The following is a 22,159-nucleotide window of genomic DNA, read 5'->3' on the forward strand; positions in this document are numbered from 1 at the left end:
CCTAACGACCCCGAGGCTGCCGCGGCTGGGTTGTTCTCAGATCCGCTCCTAGGACGTCGGAGCCGGGGTCTCCGCGGCCTGCGCCCTTGGTGGGCGGTGTCTCTCCGAGAAGCCGGGTGCCCTGCCCCCGCCGGCCCCGCGGGGCGCTGGAGGGAGGGTGCCGTTTGGCTGGTCAGCTGGAGGCGCGTTACAAACCCTCCTGCTTTGTGTGGCTTCACTTGGCCGATAGTTCAGTTTCCGTGTGGCTAGTGTTAAAACCTAAGTTTGGGCGTGTCGAGGTGTCTCACACCTGTAATCTCAGCACTTTGGGAGGCTGAGACCGGAGGATCACTTGAGCCCAGGGGTTCGAGATCAGCCTAGGCAACATAGCAAGACCGCGTCTCTAAAAAAAAAAAAAAAATTGTGTGTGTGTGTGTGTGTGTGTGTGTGTGTGTGTGTGTACATTAGCTGGGTGTGGTGGCTCGCGCCTGTAGTCCCAGTACTGGGGAGGCTGAGGTGGGAGGATCACTGGGGCCCAGGAGGTCACGGCTTCAGTGAGCCCTGATGGACAGTGCCACTGCACTCCTACAGGGTGACAGAGTGAGACCCTGTCTCAAAAAACAAAACAAGGATCCTTTGGTAGTTCATTAAAAGTGACGATTGGGTATTCACGCACACACGTATGAGATGTGCCCCTTAAACCTTGTTACCACATGGGCACATTACCCATCTGACAATGAAGAAACAAAACAAAACAAAAACCAAACAACTCCTCCCCCCCTCAAGTTTGCAAACCTTTTTGCTCTGTAGTGACCCTGCTTGGCCATAAAAAATTCTTCAGAAGAATTTTCTGGAAGAAATTTCGAGAACACAACACTTAAGTGTTTCCTACATATGCTTACCCACTTCTCTCCCCCCCCCCTTTTATTTTAATTGTAATTTAGGATTAAATGCAAACTACTAGCAGCTGTTGGAAAAATGCCCATTCTGGAGTCCTGGGGTTTTCCTTTGTTCCTAGGGCTGGAGGCTTTGGGAGGAGTGAGTGGTCTCAAAGGAATGAGCAGACTTCGGGAATCCTCCAAATGCCACTTCATGACTAAGCTTGACTGTTGCCAGGAAAAGTCCAACTTGGATTTCGGCTGCGGCTTTCCCTGCAGCGCTGGTGCTGATTATTCAAAGAGGCAGCTCTTCAAGATCTTCCCATACCTGAGACTTCCCAGGCCCCAGGTCAGAGTCTCCAGTGGAGGAGATCCTGGATCCCTTTTGTCCCCGAGAAAATGGATGTGGAGTGAGAATGCCTGGGTTTGTGTACCCCTACGCATCTGATTTCTCCGTGTGGTCAACAGACCTTCAGTAGTGCTTAGTGTATGTCCTAGGCCTGGGGATTTAGGGATTAAAGACTCAGACTCTTCCCTCGAGGAACTCTAGGAGATAGATAAATAAACATTTAAAATCCAGCATGCTTAGTGAATGATAGAGCATGAGCGAGCCTTCCAAGTTCCCCTGGAGTAGTCACAGAATACTTCCTGGAGGAGGCAACATTTGGTAGAAATTTTAAAATGACAATAACACATTGTGACTTTTTAATCTGTACAAAGATTACATTCTTACTGTAGAAGAGTTGGAGCATATAGCAATGTATAAAAGTTATTTATAAACACATGAGCCAAAGATAAACATTTTTGTGTATTACTTTCTAGTCTTTTCATGCATATATAATATACATTTACATAATTGCGATCATACTATTGATAAAATTATGTAGTCATGCACCATGTAACATTTTGGTCAACGATGGATCACATATCCAAAGGTATTTTCATATATAATGGAGTTGAAAAATTCCTATTGCCTAGTGACGTCGTAGCTGTTGTAATGTTGGACGGCAACACTTTACTCACATGTTTGTGGTGATGCTGGTGTAAACATATCTATTGAGATGCCAGTGGTATAGAAACATAGAACATACTCGATAATAAATGACTGTGTTGCTAGTTTATGTATTTGCTGTACTATACTTTTCATTGTTATTTTAGAGTATACTCCTTCTGCTTATTAAAAAATAAAATAAGGCTAGGCGTGGTGGCTCACGCCTATAATCCTGGCACTTTGGGAGGCCGAGGTGAAAGGATTGCCTGAGCCCAGCAGGTTGAGGCTGCGGTGGCCGTGAGCATGCCACTGCACTCCAGCCTGGGTGAGAGGATTGCCTGAGACCAGCCTAGACAACTTGATGAGACCTCACCTCTACAATAAATCAAAAAATTAACCGGGCGTGATGGTGCATGTCTGTAGTTACAGCTGTTTAGAAGGCTAAGGTGGAAGTTTCGCCTGAGCCCAGCAGGTTGAGACTGGGGTGGCCGTGAGCATGCCACTGCACTCCAGCCTGGGTGACAGAGTGAGACTCCAACTAAATAATAATAATAATAATAATAATAAATACATAAAATAAAATAGTCTCAGGCAGGTCCTTCAGGAAGTATTCCAGAAGATGGTGGTGTTATCATAGGCAATGACAGCTCCATACATGTTTCTGCCCCTGAAGACCTTCCCAGTGGGACAAGATGTGGAGTTGGAAGACAGTGACATCGGTGATCCTGACTCTTCGTAGGCCTCGGCTATGCTTTTGTCATAGTTTTAACCAAAAAAATTAAAAAAGAAATCTTGAAAATCAAAAAAAGCTTATAGAATAAGGATATAATGAAAGAAAATATTTTGCGCAGCTATACGACGTGCGCTTTAACCTAAGTGTTATTATAAGAGTCAAAAACTTAAAAAAATTAAAAAGTTAAAAAGGATACTAAGGTTAACTTATTGATGAAAAACATTTTAAATAAATATAGTTAGCTTATGTGTGCAGTGTTTATAAAGTCTACAGTAGTGTACAGGAATGTCCTAGGCCTTCACATTAACTCACTACCCACTCACTGCCTCACCCAGAGCAATTTCCAGTCCTGCAAGCTCCATTCATGGTAAGCACTCTATCCAGGTGTGCTGTTTTTATCTTTTATATTTTTACTGTACCTTTTCTGTGTTTAGATATGTTTAGATATGCAATGGTAATTATAACTTGATTACCATGGCGCTACAATTGCCTGCGGTATTCAGAACGGTAACAAGCAGGTTTGTATCTTAGGAGCAATAGGCTATACCATAGAGCCTAGGTGTGTAGCAAGCTATGCCATCTAGGTTTGTGTAAGTTCACTCTATGATGAAATCGCCTAAGGGTGCGTTTCTCAGAATGTATCCCTGTCATTAAGTGACACAAGACTGTATTCTGTTTTTGTCCCATAATACTGTAAATTTACTAGTTTCTGTGTTATTAAACATTTAACAAGAGTATGTGTTTATTCATTCACTAGTTCTTTTTTCTTTTTCTTTTAACAAGGAACTCTTCAACTGTACTGTATTGTGCCTTCTCTCTTTAATCTGCTGGCAGGACTCAGGACTCTGAGGCCCCATTGAGTGCATCTCTACACGGGAGCGAGGTTTCTAAAACGTTGTGCTATGTGCTGAGGGTACAGTGGTGAAAATGGTCAGCTGGATGGACACTATACCTGCTCTCGTGTGGCTTCTTAATAACTCCATGTGTTGCTAGCTCCATAAAGCTTCAAGTACCTGCCATTCCTATGATCTCTCTCTAGGAAGAGGGATCCCAAGTGCACCAGTGGTGGAATGCAGCTCCGGCAGCAGGAACTGAAAATCCTGTGGGACTTTTTGTTGGTCTACAATCAGATGACAGAACTCTCCTTCCAGCGCTGTGTGCCCAGCCTGCACCAGTGAGCCCTGGATGCTGAGGAGGAGGCCTGTCTGCACGGCTGTGCTGGGAAGCTGATCCATTCCAAACACCACCTCATGGCCACCTACATGCAGCTCATGCCTGCCTGGGTACAGCACTGCATCACAGACCAGGAGGCTGCCTCGGCTGTGCTAGCTGTTGCTGCTGAAAAGCCCAGAGTTTTGCCATCAGGCAGCTAGCCAGCCCCAACCCCAGGAGGGAAGGCACTGAATGGACCCTCAGATGGAAAGACCCAGTGGACCTTGAGCTTGACAAATCCTGTGCAGAAAGAATGAAGGGTTGCCTGAAAGCTGGGTATCGTGGCTCCTTTTTCTGGAACCAATAAACCCTGTTTATACTATGAAAAAAAAAAAAGATACTGAGCAGTTCTTTCTTCCTTCAGAAGATAATTATGTCTTGTCAACCACCTGCATAGAGAGAAGTCAGCTCTATAGTGACAACTAATCAGACCAGGGACCAGTGCCTGAGCCTGATCTGCCCAGCAAAGTCGATGTCCTCACAGGAGAAAAGCCGAGTGAATGGCTGTTAGATGAATGGTTGCAGAGGTGTGTGGGCTCTGAAATGACGAGAATGCAGTGTTCAAGTCCTCCCCTAGGTCTGAAGTCGGTTCCAGCGTGCAGTATGCTGGGAGCTGGAGGGATTATTCCACTAATGGGGTAGTAGTATTGAGTATCTTCCCATTTCCCATATTACCCAATGATTCTCAAGCTTTTTGGGTTTGTGTCTGCAGCACAGAGGGTAGGTGATCCACCAGAAATGTCTGTTCTCCTTCCATAGTGTAGAGTTGTTGGTGGGAAGTGACTGCTCTGCCAGGGACTATGTTCCTAGTACCTCTTACACTTAGATGGGACTACGGGAATTGCCACCAAGAGAATAAGCCTGGAAGTGATTGATGTATGCCACTTGCAGGCCAAGGCAGTAAAGAGGTGAATTTCCGTATTCTTTCTCTCCATCTGCCAGGACTCTAAGATTTTTCTTCTTCTTCTTTTTTTTTTTTTTTTGAAGTTGAGTAAGTAGGTATTTATTAGAGGATAGGAAAGCTCTCGGCAGTAGGAGGGTCCTGACAGGGTTGCCCAGGACTCTAAGAGTCTAAGGATGGAACAGCCATAGTTGGAAGGGGCCTGAGTCCCTGAATCACCATATGGAGGGAAACCACATGCTTACCAGGAATATTGTCATTGGACTAGTTATGTGAGTAAGAAAGAAGCTAGAAATTTTGGGGTTTATTTGCTACAGCATAACCCTAACAAATAGAGAGGCATTCTTTTGAGTACTAGTACTTTTGGTAGCACATCTGAAGGGATTGATTTGCAAGTGTAGTAATAACACTATTATAGCGATCACACATCAGCATAGTGCCACTCTGAGTAGAACTAGTTACTGCCCGGATCACTCTCTCGTAGATACTCATGAGGCAACGTTCCAATAGGTCCTGGCAAATGCATAGACTGATTTTTTTCTTCATGTGTGTCAAGCTGTACCCTATACCACACAGAAAACTGTGAAGTCCAGCTCAGAATTCTGTCTGTCCAGACACTGTGTCAATGGTGTGAACTGCAGTTGTAGAGACATTATCCATCAGTTACAACGCCTTAGGAAGGAATCACAGCTGTCCTCCATGGCTCCTCAGTTGAGACTCACCGATTTACAGGGATCTGGCCAAGACTTTTTGCTGACAATCCAAAAAAGAAAACAAACAAATAAAAAAACCCTAGTATGGCTGAACTAGTATTCCTTAAATAGGGAGATAGTATAATTTGTTAAACATTTTCCATATTTTTTGGACATTTAGGTTGTGTGTAATTTTTTACCCTCTTAAATAACATATTTAATTTAACTTATTAAGTTATTTTATTTTTTACTGCCTTTATAACTTATTTAGGACAGTAAAAAATATAAAGGGCAACTTTTGAATAAGCATCTTTGTCCATATGCCTGTTTTCTTAGGATATATTTCTATCAGGGGCCATCTTTTTTGTTTGTTTGTTTACATGGATCTTAAAGGACAAGTAGGAATAAGCCACATGCTGTGGGTGCAGACAGGAGGGAAAAGTATGTGCTGGGCATGGAATGGTGAGGTAGTGCATTCGTTCAGGAATTGTCCCCAGTTCTGCATGGGGAGAGTGCTGAGAGTACCAAGTTCCTTAGAGCCTTGGATGAGACTAAGTATGAGGTCTCACTAAGTTGTCTAGGCTGGACCCCCTGGGCTCTTCCGCCTTAGCCTCCTAAGTAGCTGGGACTTTAAGTGCCTGCCACCACACTTGGCTAATTTTTTTTTTGTGTGTGTGGAGACATGGTTTCACTATGTTGCCCAGGCTGGTCTTGAACTCTTGAGCTCAAACAATCCACCTGCCTCGACCTTCCAAAGTGCTACAATTATAGGTGTGAGCCACCACTCCTGGCCTGATGGGGCTGACTCTTGAGTGGAGGTGCTTTTCCTGAGATAACCTGCTGAGGAGTTTGGTGCTTATTTCTTTTTTTTTTTTAAAATCAATATTTTTTATTATGGTTTTGTGGGGTACAGTTCGGCGCTTATTTCTAAGGGAATAGGAGCCACTGAAAAAGGCTGCATGGAGAATGAACCCAGGCAGCTGTATGGCTCTGGATAACCATTTTACCTCCATGAGCCTGAGTCTTCTTATGGTTAAAATAGTGGTAGACACCTATCTTCTGGGCAAAGGAAAAGACTGAACCATCTACTGAACATGAAGACATCTGGCTCCACCCTAGCAGGCAGTAACCTCTGGAGAGCAAATCTGCCTCTTCTGTGTGATCCCTCAGTCTGCGGCAAGGCGGTTTCAAGGAAGCCAGGCAGGGCTGTTCTGTGGCCCAGGGTTTCTGGTGTGTGTGTGATTTGTGGGTGAACGCCTATGAGCAGACTTCCCTTTAGGGACTCAGCCGAGGACTGAGCTTTTTTTTTTTTTTTTTTTAATATAGAACTCTTAGGTTGGGGTCACAAACTGCCGGCTTTCTTCTATAGGTGAGCTGAAACTTCTAATGAGTATAATCTATCAACTATGTACTGAGCACCCACTAATTTCTGGCATGTTCTGGGCGCTGGGGATATGTCAGTAACTAAGACAGGCAAATTTCTGCCCTCACAGGCCTTACATTCTAGTGGGAAGGACAAATAAAATACAAGAAAAGGGGGGAAAACTAAACGAATACAAAAATTGGGGAAGTTGTCACGAGTGTCATGATGGGATATCAGGAGTCCCATTGAGAGAAGACTTGAAGAGACCCACTTTAGGTAGGAAGTTGGGAAAGACTGCACTGAGAAGGGGATATTTAACCCAGACTTAGAGGAAGAAGAGGAACTAGCGCTGCAAAAAAAGGAGGGGTGGGAGGAAGCCTATCAGGTGGAGGGAACAGCCCATGCAAAGGGAGGAGCTGGGTCTGACAGAGAAATTGAAAAGCCACCAGTACACTGCACTCCAGTCTGGGCGACAGAGTGAGACTCCAACTCAAAAAAAAAAAAAATAAAGAAAGAAAAGCCACCAGTGTTGTCTGAAGCTCACCGAGCAAGGGGGCGGGTGGCGTGGATGAGGTTGAGAGACAGTACAGTTGATCCACATGGATCTCATCAAGACTTACCACTGGCAATTGAAGAAATAAAACAACTATATAATAGTGGTTAATGGTGCAGGTTCTGGGAGCAAATCACATTTTCTTTGCCATTCATTAGCTATGTGACCTTGGACAGATCACCAAACCTTTCCACAGCAATGGATTTGATAGTGGTGCCCGCCTCAAAGAGGTGTTGGAAATATAGACGAGAGTATGTATGTAAACAGCTTAGAGTGTCTGGCACATAGGAAGTACTCCATCGTGTTACCTGTAGTTGTTATTAGTAAGTGTAAGGTAGGTTGGAGCCAAACAGAGCTGTGTTGAATCCTGGCTCCATGACATGATTGCTTTGTGCCATGGGCAAGTCTTTGCTCATTCTGTTTCCTCATCTGTGAAATGGGTTTCAAGTTCCCATCTTGGGGGTTAGGTTATTTTGAGGTTAGGTTATTTTGGGATTATTTGAGATGCTTTATATGTAGACATCCTGAAGGTAGGAGCCGATCCCCCAAGGTCTTTTAGTTATTTAAAAAGATTTTCCTGAATATGTTATCTTTTAATAAGCATCCCCAAAAGAAATACAACCAGAATGAATATCAGTTATAAGATTGTGGGTCTGGACCAGGGCTCATGCCTGTAATCCCACCACTTTGTAAGGCCAAGGCAGGAGGATTGCTTGAGCCCAGAAGTTTGAGACCAGCTTGGGCAATGAAATGAGAACTCATCTCTCAAAAAAAAAAAAAAAAAGAAAAGAAAAATTAGCTGGGCATGGCAGCATGTGCCTGTAGTCCCGGTTACTTTGGAGGTTGAGGTGGGAGGATCACTTGTGCCCAGGAGGTTGAGGCTACAGTGTGCTGGAATTGTGCCACTGCACTCCAGCCTGGATGTCAGTGTGAGACCTCCAATTAAAAAAAAAAAAGATTGTGGGTCGGCCCATATCATGAGTTGGGGTGGCTGATAGAAAAAAACAACATAGCTTTCCTTTACCATTGTCTGGCCATCAGGGAACCTGATTTCCCAGTTCCTGCTGTGGGTCTCTTCCAAGGAGGAGGAACCTTGAGTTCCTGCACCTTGAGTTAAGTCATCAGACCAGAACAGAACACCAGCTTGTCTGAATCCCAATGTATGATGTTGGGGGTAAACTCTGCAAGACGTGACCTGCCCTGTCCATCATGGGCTGTGGCCTGCCAGTCTGATAACAGGTATTTCCCTTTTCTCCATTAAAGCTTGAGAACAAGTGGTGTTCTGGGTAGAGATTCTGGGTGCTGTATCAAAGGGAAACAGTTATTTAAGCCACAGATACTCTTTGTTCATTGATGAGGCTGGAATGTGGCTGGGGAGGGCTCAGGCATACAGAGATTCGGCTCTGTGGAGCCCAAGTGACTCACACCCCTTGCGAAATGCACGCTGTTTGCCACGCACTGACGCCTCAGCAGCATTAGCCAGCAGCCAGCTCCAGGGTTTTCAGGCAGTCCTGTTGACTGGAAGCTGGGCAGGCTGCTGTTAGGCGCCCAGGGAAATATTTAAGATCTGTGACTTGTAGTGGGAAAGGGTGTGTCCTAGCATTCTAACTAGTGCTGTGGGACCCCCTGGTGGCCACAGCGTAAGCAGCTCTGCAGTGGGGTTTGCTTTTTCCTGACTGGCCCAGGCAGAGTAAGGGGCAGGAAATCTTGTCTGGATATCAGAGGATGATTGCATATGGGGCTGGGAAGATGACCTAGGTGGCTATGATTTATGCTGACACCCTGTCCCATTTGCTCATGTCTTTGGTAGCACTTCTCAGGGCTTGAGCCGTGGGAAAAGTAATGCTTTGTGTATAAGATACAAACAAAAGCGAAGATAGCGATGTTAGGTTGAACTCGTGTTTAGTACCACATGGACCAAAGCCTTATTTTAGTCATAGCATTTAACCAGTTTTATTGGTTGCCTTTTAAGTACATTCATTCTAACAGTTTTGAGTACAGATATTCTGAAACTCAGAGTGCCTTGGTTTTGGAGGAGGTACTTTCTGGTAATCAGTGGGGCATTTTTGAGGTCTATATTGGTCATTTCATGTAAGAACAAAAATGTACTCCAAGTCTCACCCAATTAATGTAATAATTTTATAGTCTACAAAGTTCTGTGTCGTATGCATGAAATATATTTCTTATAATCACCCCAATAAATATCTTGGATTGATTAATGTTATGATTATAGTAATCCTTTATTGTGGATTACATGTATTTTGTCTTAGTCTGACAAAAGCCCGGTAAGGTAGATACCAAGTCTGTTTTCAGTTGTGGAAAGGAAGCTCATAGAGATTACGTCACTTCCCTAAGGGGTGTAGATACAGCCCTAGTAGAGCCCAGATAAGCCTAGTCTCAAAGCCTCCCCTCTTACCACCGCCCCCTAGGGCTTTCTTCAGGTAGAGTGACAACACCCACAGCTACTTGGGCAGGAACACCAGGGATGCTCACAGGCAGCTCTGATATGAGGTGGTGTGTGTGACCAGTGCTATGCAGGAGAATTCAGGGTAGTGGGCTTCCTCCACGCTAGGACTCTTCAGAATGACTTCATGGAGGTGCAGGATTTGATGTGAGCTTTTCTTGCTGGGCCAGATTTGCCAAGCATCGATAGGGCTTGTGGGGGACAGGAGCTGAGAGGAGGGCAGTCCTGGGGGAGGAGTAACAGGAAGGAAGATGCCAAGGGGAGTCCCTGCAGGACATGTTGGAGAAACAGTAAGAGCGGCTAGAAGGAGGGTTCGGGTGAGGGGAAAGAGCTAGATTATTGACACCTTTGAATACCAGGCTAAATGGCAGACACAGTTAAACCACAGAAGGAGAACCATGGCTCACGGTGGAATAGGGTGACAGCCGTGGTGTGAGAATGGGGCGGAGCTTGGAGAGAATGAGGACCAAGATGGGGGAGGCCTGAACTGGAGTCATGGTGGTGGAAATGAACAGAAAGGTACAGATCTGAGAGAAATTGTAGGAAGTATCTGCAGACTCTGGGACTGGAAGGAAAGGAGCTCATCCACCTAGAATTTTCCAGAGCAGTTGTGTCCTGGCGCCCTGTGTCCTGGAGGCCCTGGTTTGGGAAGGAAGATGCTGAACGAGCTACCAGGCTGCTGGTGGGATTTCTGAGGTGGGAACAGCTTTTCTGATTATTTTTATTATATTTATTATTATTATTTTTGAGTCAGGGTCTCACTCTCTCACCCAGGCTGGAGTGCAGTAGTGGGATTATGACTCACCATAGCCTCGACCTCCTGGGCTCAAGTGATTTGTCAGCCTCAGACTCCCGAGTAGCTGGGACTACAGGTGTGCACCACCACATCTGGCTAATTGTTCGATTATTATCATTAATTTTTTTGTAGAGATGAGGTCTCGCTATGTTGCCCAGTCTGATCTCAAACTCCTGGGCTCAAGTGATTATCCAACCTCGGCCTCCCAAAGTGCTGGGATTACAGACATGAGCTACTGTACCTGGCCATGATTAGTTTTAAGTTGCTTGTCCCACCTCTGTCTGGCACAGTGACATGTAAGGAAGAGCATGTAGCATCTCAGTTGTGGCTTCACAGAGAACTACTTCCCCGGGCAACACGCTATGGATCTCTGCACATGCTTCATGGGCAGGCTGGAATCCTGGCAGGATGCCTGGCTCCTATGTAGTTTTCCTCAGTCAGGCTCAGCCACCTGGTGGTGAGAGTGTTAGACTGGAGGTTGGTCAGTTGGTTGCAGCTGCTGAGCTGGGTGTTGTGGCTAAAGCACAAAGTTGTCACCTCCCTTGCGCTTGAGGAATTCATGCTGCAGGTGAGAAGACAGGCTGTGATGGAAGGCAATGAAGGGAGGCCAGACGGTCCACACATCGTAGACTGATGGTCGAACCTGAAAGCCGCAAAGTTCTGGTCAGATGTCACTTCCACCGTGAAGCCTCCCTGTCTCCCCTAGGCTGAGTTAGGTGTTGCTCCTCAGAGTTCCTCTGGCCCTTATCACAGGGTAGAGAAATTGCCTGTGAGCTCCTTTGTCTCCCTCAACGCCTGTTGCTTCCCTGGGGACAGAGGCTCCTCTTGGTGTGTTGTGTGTTTTGAGTAGGGTAGGCTCTCAGTTGATTTTGGCAGGAAGTGTAATTTGGTGGCCAGCATGAGTTGCTGAGCAGAGTGGTCCTGTCTCCGAATGGCGTGCTCTGTGCTTAAAAACCCTGCTGGGGCATCTGAAGAGGGGAAGAGTGCGTTGATGGAAATGTCCCTGTACCCATGTCAGCCTGAATACGCTCAGTGTGTTTCTTATGGAAAATATGACTTAAAATCTATCACCTATTCCAGCAAATACATGAGTTTAAAATGTTTCCGAAGACCTTCAAACTTTTTAGCTTAATCTGTTTTTGAAAGGTAACAGCAGATACATTCATTATCCATGGCTGTTGTAAAGGTCTGTTAATGACAGAAAAGCTTCCTGTTGTGAGACAGCTGTCTATCAAGGTCAAGATAATGTACATTTTTCCTTCTTAGTACTTAATGTTAACAGCTGTGATGAAGTAGAAAGAGGATTAGAGAACTGGTTTGAATTCAGGTTCCCCCGTTCATTAGCTTTGTGACCTAGGACAAGTCACTTAACCTCTCTGAACCTGTTTCTTCATCTTCAAAGTGAGAGTAATAAGAACCAATATTTGGGAAACTCATTGCATTTTACAAATCATTTTTATATATGGATGCTTTTCAACTTATGGTGGGGTTACCTTCTGATAAAATCATCATAAGTTGAAAATATTGTAAGTCAAAAATGCAGCCCAGAGACTCTTTTGGTAAAAGAATCATTGTGCTTAAAGCCTGAAACCTTGTGATTGTGTATTGTAAAGTTGAAAAATCATAAGTTGCTGGGCACGGTGGCTCACACCTATAATCCCAGCACTTTGGGAGGCCAAGATGAGAGGATTACCTGAGCCCATGGGCTCAAGAACAGCCTGGGCAACTTGGCGAGGCCTCATCTCTACAATAAATAAAAAAATTAGCTGGGCGTGATGGCATGTGCCTGTAGTTCCAGCTACTTGGAAGGCTGAGGTGGAAGGGTCACCTGAGCCCAGCAGGTCGAGGCCGCGGTGGCTGTGAGCAGGCCACTGCACTCCAGCCTGTGCAACAGAGTGAGACTCCAACTCAAAAAAAAAAAAATCTTGTAAAAAAAGAAAAATCATAAGTCAAACCATCGTAAGTAGGGGACTGTCCATATTTATTCAGGTACTTACTAAGTGCCAACTATATGGCACTATGTAAACATTGTGGATGCAACAGTAACGATAAAATCTCTGTCCTTGGGAAACCCCAGTCTAGCAGGGCAGGCAGACAAATACAACAACACTTATAAGGTGAAAAGCATCATTGTCTAGGTAATTCTGGTTGTTTCTGGAGTGCAGAACAGAAAGCAGAGATATCTGAACCTGATGGGGGAGTTAGGGAAGACTTCCTGGAGGAGGAGCTATCTGAAGATAATATTGAAGGACAGGTAACAGCCAGGAGAAGAAGGTGGGGAAATGAAGTAAGGGAGGGGCCTCTGGAGAAATACGACGATTTGGCGGTTTGGTGGGGACTTTGGGGGTGTAGATCAGGACATAGAAGCCATAAGGGTCAGGTCACAAAAAGCCTCTGATACTGAGTGAAGACTTTTTTTTTTAAGTCAGAATCTCATTCTGTTGCCCGGGCTGGAGTGCAGGGGAGTGATCACAGCTCATGACAGTCTCAAGCTTTTGGGCTTAGGCGATCCTTTGGCCTTGGCCTCTTGAGTAGCCAGTACCACAGGTGCGTATCACCACATCCAGCTAATTTTTAAATTTTTTTGTAGAGATGAGGTTTTGCTATGCTGCCCAGGCTGATCTCAAGCTCCTGGGCTCAAGCAATCCTCTCTTCTCAGTCTCCCAAGGTGCTGGAAATATAGACCTGAGCCACTGTGCCTGGCTAAGAGTGAAGAAATTTGAGCCTTATTTGGACTACTGTGAGGAGCCGCTGAAAGTTTAACACTTGTTTACTTTTTCTGATTATAAAAGAGTATCCAGGGCCAGGCGGGGTGGCTCAAGCCTATAATCCCAGCACTTTGGGAGGCTGAGGCAAGAGGATTGCCTGAGTCCAGGAGTTCGAGACCAGCCTGGACAATTTGGTGAGACTGTGTCTCTACAATAAATTAAAAAATTAGCTGGGTGTGGTGGCGCACGCCTGTAGTTCTAGCTACTTGGAAGGCTGAGGTGGAAGGATCGTCTGTGCCCAGCAGGTTGAGGCTGTGGTGGTCATGAGCTTGCCACTGCACTCCAGCCTGGGTGACAGAATGAGACGACGACTAAAAAAAGAGTATCAGCCAGGCTTGATGGCTCAGCCTGTAATCCCGCGCCTTGGGAGGCTGAGGTGAGTGGATAGCCCGAGCCCGTGGGTTCGAGACCCCCTGGGCAACTTGGTGAGACCTCATCTCTACAATAAATCAAAAAATTAGCTGGATGTGGTAGCGTGCACCTGTAGTTTCAGCTACTTGGAAGGCTGAGGTGGAAGGATCGCTGGAGCCCAGTGGGTCGAGGCTGCAGTGGCCGGGAGCGGCCACTGTACTCCAGTCTGGGTGACAGAGTGAGACTCCAACTCAAAAAAAAGGGTATCCATTGAGAGAAAAATGAAATATACAGTCAACTATTCTTTTGAAAACTGGTAAATAAAGGGAAATAATCTAGTACTTACCCCGCTCTTCCTATATAAACTGTCCTTTAGGAAAGTCAAATAGTTGATGAGAAACTTCTCTTTATAAAAGAAAGCATCGTTACTAAAAAAAAAATTGAAGAAAATAAAACAAAATTATTTTGATTTTTCAGCTCCTAATGAAATAATCGACTGGGAAGTGAGCATCAATGGTTTTTAATGTCACAAAAACAGATGCAAACATGATACTTATCTTCTGGCAAAACGTGAACTTTGAAGTGTTCTTACCAAGAAAACTCAATCCCGAATCCTTCAGATCAAACTCCAGCTTTTGGAATGTATGGGGGAAAGAGAAACACATTAAATACTCACACAGGAATATAATCAGCAAAAGTAAAAGCCAGGTTATGGGCAATTCTACAAGATAAGTGAACAGTTCTTCTTCAATAAATAAATAGCAAAGAACAAGGAGAAGGAGGGAGACAGAGAGACACAGAGAAGAAGTACAGATTAAAGGATTTGTAAGAGACATATCAACCAATTGCAATATAAGGATGTATTTTATTTTGATTGGAGCAAACTATAAAAACAACTTTTTTTTTTTTGAGTTGGAGTCTCATTTCGTTGCCCAGGCTGGAGGGCAGAGGCATGCTCATGGCCACCCCAGTGTCACCCTACTGGGCTCCAGCGATCCTTCTGCCTCAGCCTTGCAAGTAGCCAGAACTACAGGCGTGCACTACCACGCCTGGCTAATTTTCTATTTATTGTAGACATGAGGTCCCCAAGTTGCCTGGGCTGATCTCGAACCCACGAGCTCAGGCAATCCACTTGCTTTGGCCTCCCAAAGTGTTGGGATTATAGACTGAGCCACTGAGCCCGGCCTTAAAAAACTTTTATGAGACAACTGGGGGACACTTGAACGTTGAATATTAAGGAATTCTTGCTAATTTTTAAAAGTGTGAATAATATGACTTTGCTTTAAAAATAAAAGAAACCAGTCAGGCATGGTGGCTCATACCTGTAATCCTAGCACTTTGAAAAGCTGAGAACTGCTTGAGTTCAAGACAGCCTGGGCAACAAAGTGAGACACTGTCTCTACCAAAAAAAAAAAAAAAAAAGCCAGGCCTGTAGTCCTAGCTACTCAAGTAGCTGGCACAGGAGGATTGCTGGATTGCTTGAGCCCAAGAGTTTGTGAGCTATGATTGCGCCACTGCCCTTCAGTCTGGGCGACAGAGCGAGATTGGCTCTAAAAAAAACCAAGACAAAAGAAAAGAATCCTTACCATTTAGAGATATATATTGAAATGGATGAAATGCATGTTGTCTAGAATTTACTTCAAAACAATCCAGTGTTGGGGTGGCAATAGGTAAGGGTATCAATTAGGCAGGAGAGTACCCATGGGCCAGATTTTCTATTTTTCTGGAAATTTTCCATGATCAAAAGAGAAAAGGAACAGAAAGTGAAAACAGTCATGTGTCTCCATTCCCTTTTGCAGGCGTGTTCACATTATTTCCCTTGAGTCTTATAACAGCCCTAGGAAGAGAGAGTAGGTAGCATTATCCTCATTTTCCAGCTAAGAAAGAGGAGACTCAGAATTTGTCTAAGATCCCATAACTGGTGTGTGGCAGAATCCAGGTTTTCTAAGGTGAGAGGAAGACAGATAACGTGATGGGAATCGAGGATGGAGAAGAGGATTTCAGGGGGCTGAGGGGCTGTCAACAAAGTCCATCTGTGCTGTGGGTCAAGACGATGAAGGCTGAGAACTGTCTACTGGATTTGGTAATACACTAAGTAAGGACTTGTTTGACCCCGGGGAGCAGCCCGACTACAGGGAATTGAGGAAGTTTAGAGTGGGGAAATGAGGAGAAGCGTGAGCTAGCATTTACAAAGCAACCTTGGCAGCCAAGTTGGTATTAGTTTACCCCTTCCCCAACGTTCACATTTGGGTTTCTTCCCCTGCTAGAAGTTAACCTCTGTAAGAACTGGACTTGCGATGTTCCTGAGTCATCGTCTTTGTTTTGCATTCCTGCCAGAAGCCTGGTGACTCTGAAGATCATGCTTAGTGATAATGTTGACACTAAGTCCTTGTGAAAGTAAAATATGAACCTGGTAACAGAAACATTTTTCTCAGCATTGGTTGTGCTCTCAGCGGAGAGAGGTAGGGCGAGGGACCGGGATTATTGTTGTTTCTCTCTGTTTTCACTGCGGAGTCTCACAGGCTGCTTAAATTAACTCAGAACCCAGGTGCCAGCCAGTGCAGACCTGCCTCTTCTTTCTTGTTGGTGACTGCGGGAGATTTAGGAGATTAGGGAGAGCCCAGAGACAAAGCATGAATTCTCACAGTTGCTACACAGGTGTGGTGCCCCCTCTCTCTGCCTGAATTCCTAACATGTCTCTCACCAGGTTCCTGGACAGTACAATAGGGCATTGTGAGGTGGGTGCGGTGAATCACCAAGGTCTTCCTGAGGTGCAGTGGGCAGGGAAGGATCCTCTCCCCATTACAAAAGCTGGGTCACGAATGCGGGGTGGAACACCCGGCTTCAGGGTTCTTTCTGTATTTGCATGACTGTATGTTTCATTCCTAGAATCTCTATTTGGTTCTTTTTCTTTTTCTTCATGTACCTTGTTCTTGTTTTGTGCATTGGCTTCTTGCTTCATTTATTTGAACATTTTAAACACATTCATGCTAAAGTCCTTCCAGATTGCTCTCTCTCTCGTTCTCTGGCTGCGTGGTCTGGCATCTGTTGCATGTACTGATCATCTCTCGTGTGCAGTGTCGTTTGCCTGTGAACCTGATGAAAGGGGGATTTGTCTCCTGTGAGAATCTTCCAAATGGATGGAGACATCTCCATGAGGTGTCTTCGCACTTGCCTAGGGTTTTCTGGCACTTACAATTCCGGAGCAGTTTTTAGTTTATTTCTTTAATAGTGTGGGTTTGGGGATGGGTGTGGTGGCTCAAGCCTGTAATCCCAGCGTTTTGGGAGTCCGAGGCGAGAGGATTGCCTGAGTCCAGGGGTTTGGGACCAGACTGAGCAACATGGCAAGACCTCATCTCTACAATAAACAAAAAAAGTAGCTGGGTGTGGTGGCGCATGCCTGTGGTTCCAGCTCCTTGGAAGGCTGAGGTGGAAGGATCACCTGAGCCCAGCAGGTCGAGGCTGCGGTGGCCGTGAGCTTGCCACTGCATTCCAGCCTGGGCAACAGAGTGAGACTCTGACTCAAAAAAAAAAAAAAAAAAAAAAAAGAAAGTGTGTATTTGAGCCCCATGCCTTCTGGAAGCATCGGTGTAGTGCTCCAATTTCTCTTGGGTGACTTTTGTCCCTCCCCTGGGCTCATTCTGAGCCTTGTCCTGGGATGGTAGGTTGAGCTTTCTGGTCTCCATCACTGACAGGGCAGCCCTTGGGTAGTGGTCTCCTTTACCAAGAGCCTGCTTCCAGTTATCTGCAGGCCAGGCCACATGGCCTCAACTCTGGGGCACCGTCACAGCTACGAGTTCCTTTGTTGCTTCTGGCTTCTGGATCTGTTTCTCTTTCTGTCTTTGAATTGAGCAAGTATTTTTTGAAAGGGGAATTATATTTTATTCAGCATAGTTTGTGGTAGTAAATGGCCTTTCTGTGTTTGCTGCATCCTCAATCTTGACGTAAGTCCTACTGTCATGGCCCAAATCTTCATCAAAAGAGATGAATCTTTGCTTTTTTTCTTGTTTTTCTATATTAAAAGAATTTTTACATTGGACTTGGCAATGATTTCTTGGTTATGACACCAAAAGCACAGGCAACAAAAGAAAAGAATACATAAATTAGACTTCATCAAAATTAAAAACATTTGTGCACCAAAGGACACTATCACTAGAGTGAAAAGGCAACCCACAGAATGAGAGAAAATATTTGTAAGTCACTTATCTGGTAAGGGATTAATATCCAGAGTATAAAAAGAACTTCTACAACTCAATAACAAAAAATATACAACAACCCGGTCAATAAATGGGCAAAAGACTCAAGTCAACATTTTTTTCAAAGAAGATACATGAATGACCACAAGCATTTGAAAGACACTAGTGGAGGCGAGAGGGTTGCCTGAGCCTAGGGATTTGAGACTAGCCTGGGCAACATGGCGAGACCTCGTCTCTACAATAAATAAAAAAATTAACCAGGCATGGTGGCTTGTGCTTGTCGTTTGAGCTACTTGGAAGGCTGAGGCAGAAGGATTGCCTGAGACCAGTAGGTCGAGGCTGCGGTGGCTGTGAGCGTACCACTGCCCTCTAGCCTGGGCGACAGAGGGAGACTCCAACTCAAAAAATTAAAAAAGAAAAAGAAAAGACACTCAGCAACTCTATTCGTTAGGGACATGCAAATGAAAACCACAATAAGATACAGTTTCACATCCAGTAGGATGGCCATTATTTTAAAAAAGACAAAATATTAAGTGTTTTGGGTAGGATGTGGGGAATTTGGAAGCTTTGTGAATTGTAGACTGTAAAATGGTGCAGCTGCAGCCAGGTGCGGTGGCTCAAGCCTGAATCCCAGCACTTTGGGAGGTGGAAGTGAGAGGATTGTGTAAGACCAGGGGTTTGAGACCAGCCTGGGCAACTTGATGAGACCTTGTTGCTACAATAAATCAAAAAATGAGCTGGGCGTGGTGGTGTGTGTCTTGTAGTTCTGGCAACCTGGAAGGTTGAAGTGGAAGGATTGCCTGAGCCCAGGAGGTCAAGGCTGTGGTGGCTGTGAGTGTGCCACTGCACTCCAGCCTGGGCAACAGAGTGAGATTCCAACTAAAAAAAAAAAAAAAAAGGGGCAGCTGTTATGGAAAACTGTATGGCAGTTTTCAAAAAATTGAAAATAGAATTACCATATTGTCCAGCAGTTCTACCTCTGCGTTATATACCAAAAATAATTGAAAACAGAGACCTACACAGATATTTGTACTCCTATGTTCATAGCAGCACTATACACAGTAACAAAAGGTGGATGCAACCCACGTGTCCGTTAACAGGTGAATAGATAAACAAAGTACGCACATACACATAAGAATATTGAGGCTGGACACAGTGGCTCATGCCTGTAATCCTAGCATTTTGGGAGACCAAGGTCAGAGGGTTGCTTGAGTCCAAGAGTTCGAGACCAGCCTGGGCAACACAGCGAGACCTTGCTTCCACAAAAAAGTTAAAAAATTAGCCAGGTGTGGTGGCACACACCTATAGTCCCAGCTACTCGGGAGGCTGAGGTGGGAGGATTGCCTGCCCAGGAGGCTGAGGCTGTGATGAGATGTGATCATGCTACTGTATTCCAGCCTGGGTGAAAGAGTGAGACTCTAACTAAAAAAAAAAAAAACAAATTATTTAGTCTTGAAAAGGAAGTTTTGACACACGCTACCGCATAGATGGATATCGTGCTAGGTGAAGTAAGCCTGATACAAAAAGACAAATAATGCATGATCCACTTATATGGGGTATAGAGTTGTCAAATTCATAGAGAGAAAGTAGAAAGGTGGTTATCAGAGGGCAGGGGAGGTGGGGGATGGGAGTTATTATGTAATGGATAGAGTTTCAGTTTGGGAAGATGAGAAAGTTCTGGAGATGGATGGTGGGGATGGTTAAACAATGTTAATATACTTTAATGACACTAATCTGTATGCTTAGAAATGGTCAACGTGGCCTGGTGCAGTGGCTCTTTTACAGAGACAAGGTGTCACTGGCCCAGGCTAATCTCGAACTCCTGGGCTCAAGCAATCCTCCCACTTCGGCCTCCCAAAGTGCTGGGATTACAGGCATGAGCCACCGCACCTGGCCTCCAGCTCCACTTTCCATGCCTCTCTGTCCTGCTCAACCTTCCAGCTGGGTGGGCCAATGGGAGGCACTTGTAGACAGAAGGTGGAAGGAGAGAGAAATTAGTATTTATTTCCCTGGGTCCCTCTTGCCAGGCTGTGGTTTGACAGTGGCTGCATTTCTTTTTTTTTCAAGTTGGAATCTTACTCTGTCACCCAGGCTGGAGTGTATTGGCACACTCACAGCCACCCCAGCATTGACCTGTTGGGCTCTGGCAATCCTTCTGCCTCAGCCTTCCAGGTAGCTGGAACTATAGGTGCGTGTTACCATGCCCGGTTAATTTTTTATTTATTGTAGAGATGAGGTCTTGCCAAGTTGCCCAGGTGGGTCTTGAACCTGCAGACTCAGGCAATCCACTCGCCTCAGCCTCCCAAAGCGCTGGGATTACAGGCTGAGCCACCAAGCCCGGCCTGTATTTCTATTCTGAAGGCCACAGCCTTCGTGAGTGACCCTCCCTTGCCTTCCATGCTCAGTGAAGGCAGAACCTTGGCTGCCTTGTCGGCTGTATCCTCAGGGCCTATAACAGCGCTTGTAGTAGGGGTGGATATTTAATGAGTGAATAATGACAGTAAGTGATAGTTCTCCTTCTGCCCGAGTAATTTAGAGATAATTCTGGTTATACCATTAGTCATGATTATGTCTACAACCAAGATGTATTTTTTTCTATTTACTTTTCGACTTCTGGTAATGGCCTCCAACAACCTTAATTCACATTCTGCTCACTCTCCACCCTCCTTTGCACAAATTCACTGACTCTCTGGCTTGTGTTTTAAAAAAGTGACATTGTTTTATTACTACCCGCGAGAGGGGCTTGCATGGGGTGGCGGGTATGCTGGGCTCAGGGGATGTGTGAGCTGGTGGCGGGTATGCTGGGCTCAGGGGATGTGTGAGCTGTGAGAAGGAGGTGATGACAGAGGCTGGAAGGAAAGGGGTGGGTTTGGAGGCCAGGTCCAAGGGGTCTTCAGATCCGCTTCGAGGCATGGGCAGCCTTGAGAAATGAGTCATGGCAAGCCACAGCCAAGCCGCCAATCAGATTAAGAAATTCTTGGAAATCTAGCTGCCCATCGCTGTTGATGTCCAGTTTCTTCATCATGCGGTCAAGGACACCAGGGTCCTGATTCTGCAAAGAAAACAATAATACCTTTATTCTGCACTTCTAAGGTGCTTTCCAATATGTGGCCACATTTTATTCTCACTGGTGTGGAAGGTACAGGATAGCGATTCTTAATATTCCCATTTTATAGATGCAGAAACAGACTCAAGAAGGTAAAATGACCTGCCTGGGGGCAGACCTGGGGCTTGAACCACAGTATTTCTGCTCCCAGTTCTTTTTATGATATTAGGGATTATCCATTTTGTACAATCAGTGGAATGCATCTTCCAAGTGTTACATGCAACTGTATAAAAGTGGAATGATTTCAGATGGAAAGTGGGTGTAGTTCCTGCCCAATCAGCCTCACCCTCCACTTGTCCAAGACCCCAGCACATACATGCACTGTAATTTAGATGTAAATAGCCAGTTCCATATGGCTATTTACATCTAAACTAATTAACTTAGAAAGTCAGTCCCTTAGCCCACTAGCCACGTTTCAAGTGCTCAGTAGGTACCTGCGGCTGGTGGCTACCACATCAAATAGTGCAGATTTAGATCATTATTCCATCACTGCATAAAGTACTATTGGACAAGGCTGTTCTGGTGCCTTTCAGGTGGAAGAATAAAATTTGAAAATGATTCTATTATGTCATGTACCTCTCTTCCTAAATGGACAAAACAAACAATCATGATTCCTATGTTATGTAGTTTACATCTTTTGATCTTTTTATTTTTTATTTTTTTTTTGACTTGGAGTCTCACTCCATCGTCCAGGCTGGACTTCAGTGGCACACTCACGGTCACCCCAGCATCGACCTGCTGGGCTCCATTGATCCTTCCACCTCAGCCTACCAACTAGCCGAAACTACAGGCGCGTGCTACCACGTCTGGCTAATTCTTAAAATTTTTACTGTAGAGAGGATGGCTCACCAAGCTGTCTAGGCTGGTCTTGAACCCGCGGGCTCAGGCAGTACTTTTGCCTCGGCCTCCCAAAATGCTGAGATCACAGGCTTGAGTCATTGCACCCAGCCACATCCTTTGATCTTTAAAACACATCTTACTTCAAAGAAAAGGAATGGCAAAAGTCTTTTAATAGTCACTTAGCGGTCACCCTGAGGCCCAGGGGCTCAGCTTAGGCTGCTCTGGGAACCACCTGGCTTGGAATGAGTGAAAAGGTGTGGGGAGTCAGCTGCTGGTCCTTCATTCCTGGCCATTCTGCCAGGGTCTGGTTTCATGCCGTGGGTACTCTGGAAGGGG

At 45.2% G+C, this 22,159-nt stretch overlaps 1 protein-coding gene and 1 pseudogene across 2 annotated transcripts in view; one reads left to right on the top strand and one right to left on the bottom strand.

Moving 5' to 3' along the window:
* Positions 1 to 3,397: 3,397 nt before the first annotated feature.
* LOC103263775 lies at positions 3,398 to 3,985 on the top strand (annotated as a pseudogene).
* A 9,057-nt stretch (positions 3,986 to 13,042) lies between these two features.
* The window catches only part of S100A11 (S100 calcium binding protein A11), a 13,266-nt gene continuing 4,149 nt past the window's right edge, over positions 13,043 to 22,159 (bottom strand). The window contains exons 3-5 of one of the 2 annotated variants that reach the window (XM_021714137.1): positions 20,722 to 20,929; positions 14,309 to 14,313; positions 13,043 to 13,073 (exon numbers count right to left, since the gene is read on the bottom strand). In XM_021714137.1, coding sequence (XP_021569812.1) covers positions 20,771 to 20,929 — 159 coding nt within the window. In that variant the 3' untranslated portion in view covers positions 13,043 to 13,073; positions 14,309 to 14,313; positions 20,722 to 20,770. Of the gene's footprint in view, positions 13,074 to 14,308; positions 14,314 to 20,571; positions 20,642 to 20,679; positions 20,930 to 22,159 lie in introns of those variants that run through there. The other variant, XM_008061447.2, reaches the window with a different exon arrangement.

Source organism: Carlito syrichta, unplaced genomic scaffold (genome assembly GCF_000164805.1).
Source record: "Carlito syrichta isolate Samal-C Ts95f unplaced genomic scaffold, Tarsius_syrichta-2.0.1 Scaffold305252, whole genome shotgun sequence".
Classification (NCBI taxonomy): domain Eukaryota; kingdom Metazoa; phylum Chordata; class Mammalia; order Primates; family Tarsiidae; genus Carlito; species Carlito syrichta.